At 46.2% G+C, this 8445-nt stretch overlaps 1 protein-coding gene across 2 annotated transcripts in view; it reads right to left on the bottom strand.

The window, feature by feature from the left end:
• Positions 1 to 8445, bottom strand: part of LOC139542580 (plexin-A1-like) — a 326765-nt gene that overhangs the window by 124094 nt on the left and 194226 nt on the right. For both annotated transcript variants that reach the window (XM_071348188.1, XM_071348189.1), the window contains exon 7: positions 8094 to 8247. In XM_071348188.1, coding sequence (XP_071204289.1) covers positions 8094 to 8247 — 154 coding nt within the window. The remainder of the gene's footprint in view (positions 1 to 8093; positions 8248 to 8445) is intronic.

The raw sequence follows: 8445 nt of genomic DNA, 5'->3' as shown, positions 1-8445 counted from the left end.
ATTGAGACCAGCATGTCCAGAGATACAACCTCTCTTATCATCACCCAGTGCCTGGGCTTGCCTCCGCTGTACCCGCGCCCCTCCATACCCCTGTCTGCACATTATGCCCAGAATCTATTCTACCACGCCCATAAATCTGCTCCTTTTATTCTTTGTCCCCAACGCTCTAGGCGACCAGTTTTGATAGCCTTTAGCCGCACCCTCATCCTACTACTCCTCTGTTCCTCGGGTGATGTGGAGGTAAACCCAGGCCCTGCATGTCCCCAGTCACCCTCATTTGTTGACTTCTGTGATCGAAAAAGCCTTGGCCTCATGCATGTCAACATCAGAAGCCTCCTCCCTAAGTTTGCCTTACTCACCGCTTTAGCACACTCTGCCAATCCTGATGTCCTTGCCGTGTCCGAATCCTGGCTTAGGAAGGCCACCAAAAATTCTGAGATTTCCATACCCAACTATAACACTTTCCGTCAAGATAGAACTGCCAAAGGGGGAGGAGTTGCAATCTACTGCAGAGATAGCCTGCAAAGTTCTGTCATACTTTCCAGGTCTATGCCCAAACAGTTCGAACTTCTAATTTTAAAAATTAATCTCTCCAGAAATAAGTCTCTCACTGTTGCCGCCTGCTACCGACCCCCCTCAGCTCCCAGCTGTGCCCTGGACACCATCTGTGAATTGATCGCTCCCCATCTAGCTTCAGAGTTTGTTCTGTTAGGTGACCTAAACTGGGATATGCTTAACACCCCGGCAGTCCTACAATCCAAGCTTGATGCCCTCAATCTCACACAAATCATCAAGGAACCCACCAGGTACAACCCTAAATCCGTAAACATGGGCACCCTAATAGACATTATCCTGACCAACCTGCCCTCCAAATACACCTCTGCTGTCTTCAATCAAGATCTCAGCGATCACTGCCTCATTGCCTGTATCCGCCACGGGTCCGCGGTCAAACGACCACCCCTCATCACTGTCAAACGCTCCCTAAAACACTTCTGCGAGCAGGCCTTTCTAATCGACCTGGCCCGGGTACCCTGGAAGGATATTGACCTCATCCCGTCAGTTGAGGATGCCTGGTCATTCTTTAAATGTTACTTCCTCACCATATTAGACAAGCATGCTCCGTTCAAAAAATGCAGAACCAAGAACAGATATAGCCCTTGGTTCACTCCAGACCTGACTGCCCTCGACCAGCACAAAAACATCCTGTGGCGAACTGCAATAGCATCGAAGAGCCCCCGCGATATGCAACTGTTCAGGGAAGTCAGGAACCAATACACGCAGTCAGTCAGGAAAGCAAAGGCCAGCTTTTTCAAGCAGAAATTCGCATCCTGTAGCTCTAACTCCAAAAAGTTCTGGGATACTGTAAAGTCCATGGAGAACAAGAGCACCTCCTCCCAGCTGCCCACTGCACTGAGGCTAGGTAACACGGTCACCACCGATAAATCCGTGATAATCGAAGACTTCAACAAGCATTTCTCAATGGCTGGCCATGCCTTCCTCCTGGCGACTCCAACCTTGGCCAACAGCCCCGCCCCCCCCGCTGCTACTCGCCCAAGCCTCCCCAGCTTCTCCTTTACCCAAATCCAGATAGCAGATGTTCTGAAAGAGCTGGAAAACCTGGACCCATACAAATCAGCTGGGCTTGACAATCTGGACCCCCTATTTCTGAAACTGTCCGCCGCCATTGTCGCACCCCCTATTACCAGCCTGTTCAACCTCTCCTTCGTATCATCTGAGATCCCCAAGGATTGGAAAGCTGCCGCGGTCATCCCCCTCTTCAAAGGGGGAGACACCCTGGACCCAAACTGTTACAGACCTATATCCATCCTGCCCTGCCTATCTAAGGTCTTCGAAAGCCAAGTCAACAAACAGATCACTGACCATCTCGAATCCCACCGTACCTTCTCCGCTGTGCAATCCGGTTTCCGAGCCGGTCACGGGTGCACCTCAGCCACGCTCAAGGTACTAAACGATATCATAACCGCCATCGATAAAAGACATTACTGTGCAGCCGTCTTCATCGACCTGGCCAAGGCTTTCGACTCTGTCAATCACCATATTCTTATCGGCAGACTCAGTAGCCTCGGTTTTTCTAATGACTGCCTTGCCTGGTTCACCAACTACTTTGCAGACAGAGTTCAGTGTGTCAAATCGGAGGGCATGTTGTCCGGTCCTCTGGCAGTCTCTATGGGGGTACCACAGGGTTCAATTCTCGGGCCGACTCTTTTCTCTGTATACATCAATGATGTTGCTCTTGCTGCGGGCGATTCCCTGATCCACCTCTACGCAGACGACACCATTCTATATACTTCCGGCCCTTCCTTGGACACTGTGCTATCTAACCTCCAAACGAGCTTCAATGCCATACAACACTCCTTCCGTGGCCTCCAACTGCTCTTAAACGCTAGTAAAACCAAATGCATGCTTTTCAACCGTTCGCTGCCTGCACCCGCACGCCCGACTAGCATCACCACCCTGGACGGTTCCGACCTAGAATATGTGGACATCTATAAGTACCTAGGTGTCTGGCTAGACTGCAAACTCTCCTTCCAGACTCATATCAAACATCTCCAATCCAAAATCAAATCAAGAATCGGCTTTCTATTCCGCAACAAAGCCTCCTTCACTCACGCCGCCAAACTTACCCTAGTAAAACTGACTATCCTACCGATCCTCGACTTCGGCGATGTCATCTACAAAATAGCTTCCAACACTCTACTCAGCAAACTGGATGCAGTTTATCACAGTGCCATTCTTTTTGTTACTAAAGCACCTTATACGCCCCACCACTGCGACCTGTATGCCCTAGTCGGCTGGCCCTCGCTACATGTTCGTCGTCAGACCCACTGGCTCCAGGTCATCTACAAGGCTATGCTAGGTAAAGTGCCGCCTTATCTCAGTTCACTGGTCACGATGGCTACACCCACCCGCAGCACGCGCTCCAGCAGGTGTATCTCACTGATCATCCCTAAAGCTAAAACCTCATTTGGACGCCTTTCCTTCCAGTTCTCTGCTGCCTGCGACTGGAACGAATTGCAAAAATCTCTGAAGTTGGAGACTTTTATCTCCCTCAACAACTTTAAAAATCTGCTATCCGAGCAGCTAACCGATCGCTGCAGCTGTACATAGTCCATCTGTAAACTACCCACCCAATTTACCTACCTCACCCCCCATACTGCTTTTATTTATTTACTTTTCTGCTCTTTTGCACACCAGTATCTCTTCTTGCACATGATCATCTGATGATTTATCACTCCAGTGTTAATCTGCTAAATTGTAATTATTCGATTTATTGCCTACCTCATGCCTTTTGCACACATTGTATATAGATTCTCTTTTTTTCTACCATGTTATTGACTTGTTTATTGTTTACTCCATGTGTAACTCTGTGTTGTCTGTTCACACTGCTATGCTTTATCTTGGCCAGGTCGCAGTTGCAAATGAGAACTTGTTCTCAACTAGCCTACCTGGTTAAATAAAGGTGAAATAAAAATAAAAATAAAATAAAAATACAGTAATGGTTTGTTGATATTGGTGTGGAAGAACTTGACTGGCATGCACATGGCCCCTTCCCTCAACCCCATTGAACACCTTTGGGATGAATTGGAATGCTGACAGCGAGCCAGGTCTAATCGCCCAACATCAGTGCCAGACCTCACTAATACTCTTGTAGCTGAATGGAAGCAAGTCCCAGCAGCAATGTTCCAATATCTAGTGGAAAGCCTTCCCAGAAGAGTGGAGGCTGTTTTAGCAGCAAAGGGGGGACCAACTCCATATTAACGCCCATGATTTTGGAATTAGATGTTTGACGAGCAGCTAGCTAACATATTCATTCTTTGCCTATTCCTTTCTGATTTAGAAGATACCATTGCACAAACAACATGTTTATCTAAGCTTACACCATCACTGGTACCAGGTTGTATTAGCTAGCTACGTTTGTGATTAGTATTTATATTTGTATTTATTATGGATCCCCATTAGTTCCTGGCAAGGCAGCAGCTACTCTTCCTGGGGTTTATTATGGATCCCCATTAGTTCCTGCCAAGGCAGCAGCTACTCTTCCTGGGGTTTATTATGGGTCCCCATTAGTTCTCGCCAAGGCAGCAGCTACTCTTCCTGGGGTTTATTATGGATCCCCATTAGTTCCTGCCAAGGCAGCAGCTACTCTTCCTGGGGTTTATTATGGATCCCCATTAGTTCCTGCCAAGTCAGCAGCTACGCTTCCTGGGGTTTATTATGGATCCCCATTAGTTCCTGCCAAGGCAGCAGCTACTCTTCCTGGGCTCCAAACATATTAAAGCACTTACATCAATGAAAGATAAAACAGGACATCATATAACATTAACATTATTACCACTACATAGCATCTACAATACAACATGTTTAATACCACCATTCAACAATATCACAATGTGTGCCTATGCATGTGGCTATACTTTTGTGTGTGTCTCTTCACAGTCCCCGCTGTGCCATAAAGTGTATTTTTACCTGTTTTTATCAATCTGATTCTACTGCTTGCATCAGTTACCTGATGTGGAATATAGTTCCATGTAGTCATGGCTCTATGTAGTACTGTACGCCTCCCGTAGTCTGTTCTGGACTTGGGGACTGTAAATAATTCATGTTTGCTCTCTGTGTACTTTTAAGGGCCAGCTGTGCTGCCCTGTTCTGAGCCCCTCTTTGTGGCACCTGACCACACTACTGAACAGTAGTCCAGGTGCGACAAAACTAGGGCCTGTAGGACCTGCCTTGTTGATAGTGTTGTTAAGAAGGCAGAGCAGCGCTTTATTATGGAGAGACTTCTCCCCATCTTAGCTACTGTTGTATCAACATGTTTTGACCATTACAGTGTACAATCTAGGGTTACTCCAAGCAGTTTAGTCACCTCAACTTGTTCAATTTACACATTATTCATTAGGAGATGTAGTTGAGGTTTAGGGTTTAGTGAATGATTTGTCCCAAATACAATGCTTTTAGTTTTGGAAATATGTAGGACTAACTTATTCCTTGCTACCCATTCCCGAAACTAACTGCAGTTCTTTGTTAAGTGTTGCAGTCATTTCAGTTGCTGTACTAGCTGATGTGTATAGTGTTGAGTGATTTACTGAAAGCCAGTGACATGTCATTAGTAAAGTATTAGCGGCTAACACCATTTTTTTTAGCAACAACTTGCTAAGAGAAGACAAACTAGCAGACAGTAGTTGGCAGACAGTAAGATACACAAACTAATAGTGTAATTATGGAACACCATGTCAGTATCCACCTGACCAGACTGCAGTGGATGACAAGAAAGTGCTTGTGACTCCGTGGTTGAGCAACTGCTCTCTCCTTGAGTGACAGGGGGTGGGGCTTGGTGTGGTTAGCAGCATGCAGCAGGAAGAGGAGAAAGATGACTCAAGTAGCAAACGGACCAAACTATAAAAACAGGCATTACATGCACCGGATATGACATTTAGCAAACCAAACATTGAAAGTAAAACCCAAACCGGTCGCTGCATCAATACCGGTATATACAGTTGAAGTCGGAAGTTTACATACAGCTTAGCTAATTATATTTAAACTCAGTTTTTCACAATTCCTGACATTTAATCCTGGTAAAAATTCCCTGTCTTAGGTCAGTTAGGATCATGTGAAATGTCAGAATAATAGTAGAGAGAATGATTTATTTCAGCTTGTATTTCTTTCATCACATTCCCAGTGGGTCAGAAGTTTACATACACTCAATTAGTATTTGGTAGCATTGCCTTTAAATTGTTTAACTTGGGTCAGCCTCCCGGGTGGCGCAGTGGTCTAGGGCACTGCATCGCAGTGCTAGCTGCGCCACCAGAGTCTCTGGGTTTGCGCCCAGGCTCTGTCGCAGCCAGCCGCGACCGGGAGGTCCGTGGGGCGACGCACAATTGGGCTAGCGTCGTCCGGGTTAGGGAGGGTTTGGCCGGTAGGGATATCCTTGTCTCATCGCGCTCCAGCGACTCCTGTGGCGGGCCGGGCGCAGTGCTCGCTAACCAAGGGGGCCAGGTGCACGGTGTTTCCTCCGATACATTGGTGCGGCTGGCTTCCGGGTTGGAGGCGCGCTGTGTTAAGAAGAAGAGCGGCTTGGTTGGGTTGTGCTTCGGAGGATGCGTGGCTTTCGACCTCCGTCTCTCCCGAGCCCGTACGGGAGTTGTAGCGATGAGACAAGATAGTAATTACTAGCGATTGGATACCACGAAAATTGGGGAGAAAAGGGGGATAAAATTTATTAATTTAAAAATAAATTAAAAATAAATAAATAAACTTGGGTCAAACGTTTCGGGTAGCCTTCCACAAGCTTCCCACAATAAGTTGGGTGAATTTTGGCCCATTCCTCCTGACAGAGCTGGTGTAACTGAGTCAGGTTTGTAGGCCTCCTTGCTCACACATGCTTTTTCAGTTCAAATGTTCAATAGGATTGAGGTCAGGGCTTTGTGATGGCCACTCCAATACCTTGACTTTGTTGTCCTTAAGCCATTTTGCCACAACTTTGGAAGTATGCTTGGGGTCATTGTCCATCTGGAAGACCCATTTGCGACCAAGCTTTAACTTCCTGACTGATGCCTTGAGATGTTGCTTCAATATATCCACATCATTTTCCATGCTCATGATGCCATCTATCTTGTGAAGTGCACCAGTCCCTCCTGCAGCAAAGTACCCCCACAACATGATGCTGCCAACCCCGTGCTTCACGGTTGGGATGGTGTTCTTCGGCTTGCAAGCCTCCCCCTTTTTCCTCCAAACATAACGATGGTCATTAAGGCCAAACAGTTCTATTTTTGTTTCATCAGACCAGAGGACATTTCTCCAAAAAGTATGATCTTTGTCCCCATGTGCAGTTGCAAACCGTAGTCTGGCTTTTTTATGGCGGTTTTGGAGCAGTGGCTTCTTCCTTGCTGAGCGGCCTTTCAGGTTATGTCGATATAGGAATCGTTTTACTGTGGATGTAGATACTTTTGTACCGGTTTCCTCCAGCATCGTCACTAGGTCCTTTGCTGTTGTTCTGGGATTGATTTTCACTTTCGCACCAATGTACGTTCATCTCTAGGAGGCAGAACGCGTCTCCTTCCTGAGCGGTATGACAGCTGCGTGGTCCCATGGTGTTAATACTTGCGTACTATTGTTTGTACAGATGAACGTGGTACCTTCAGGTGTTTGGAAATTGCTCCCAATGATGAACCAGACTTGTGGAGGTCTAGAATTCTTTTTCTGAGGTCTTGGCTGATTTCCTTTGATTTTCCCATGATGTCAAGCAGAGGCACTGAGTTTGAAGGTAGGCCTTGAAATACATCCACAGGTACACCTCCAATTGACTCAAATTATGTCAATTAGCCTATCAGAAGCTTCTAAAGCCATGACATCATTTTCTGGAATTTTCCAAGCTGTTTAAAGGCACAGTCAGCTTAGTGTATGTAAACTTCTGACCTACTGGAATTGTGATACAGTGAATTATAAGTGAAATAATCTGTCTGTAAACAATTGTTGGAAAAATTACTTGTGTCATGCACAAAGTAGATGTCCTAACCGACTTGCCAAAACTATAGTTTGTTAACAAGAAATGTGTGGAGTGGTTGAAAAACGAGTTTTAATGACTTCAACCTAAGTGTATGTAAACTTCCGACTTCAACTGTAGTTAAATATGGTACACTCTTAGAAAGAAAGGTTCTGGATAGAACCAAAATGGTTCAAGGCTTGCTTCATATATAGCAAGCCTAAAGGGTCTATATATAACTGAAATTGGTTCCATATAGAACCCTATATGGAACCTAAGGGTTCTATATGGAACCAGTTGTGGTTCAGTGAAGAAGAACTCCTGGGGTTCTGATCAAAGAACTCTACAAAAGAGTTCTATATAGAACCTTTGGAGGTGTCATATATGAAGCAAGCATAGAACCCTGTTTGGTTCTATCCGGAACCCAGCCCTAACAGCTTCACAGTACGTTTCTTCCCAAGAAAGAGTGACAGTACATTAGTACAACACAATCTACACACATACAAATAATCCAATGCTGTTCACACAAAGTGTAACTGGGTTATATTACTAGCAAATAGCAGCATGAGGATGCAGTGGATAAATGTCTCACCCTGGTTGCGTGTGATGGGGGCGACCTCTCGTGTGGAAGGGGACAGGCAGTAGATGCGTCCCCCAAAGATGCGTCCCTCTGTCTCAGTGTAATCCTCAAAGGAGCAGTTGACCCCTGCTGAAAGGTTAGGCACATTCTGGGCCTGCAGCACCAGCTAGGGATACAGAGAGAGAGGAGAGTGTGAGGGACACGTCAATGTGAGAACACACACACACACACACACACACACACACACACACACACACACACACACACACACACACACACACACACACACACACACACACACACACACACACACACACACACACACACACACACACACACACACACAGAAGCACACGGGCACGCA

This window comes from Salvelinus alpinus, chromosome 17 (assembly GCF_045679555.1).
Source record: "Salvelinus alpinus chromosome 17, SLU_Salpinus.1, whole genome shotgun sequence".
Classification (NCBI taxonomy): Eukaryota; Metazoa; Chordata; class Actinopteri; order Salmoniformes; family Salmonidae; genus Salvelinus; species Salvelinus alpinus.
The sequence above is the reverse complement of the archived record's forward strand: the minus strand, read 5'-3'. Positions and strand labels throughout refer to the sequence as shown.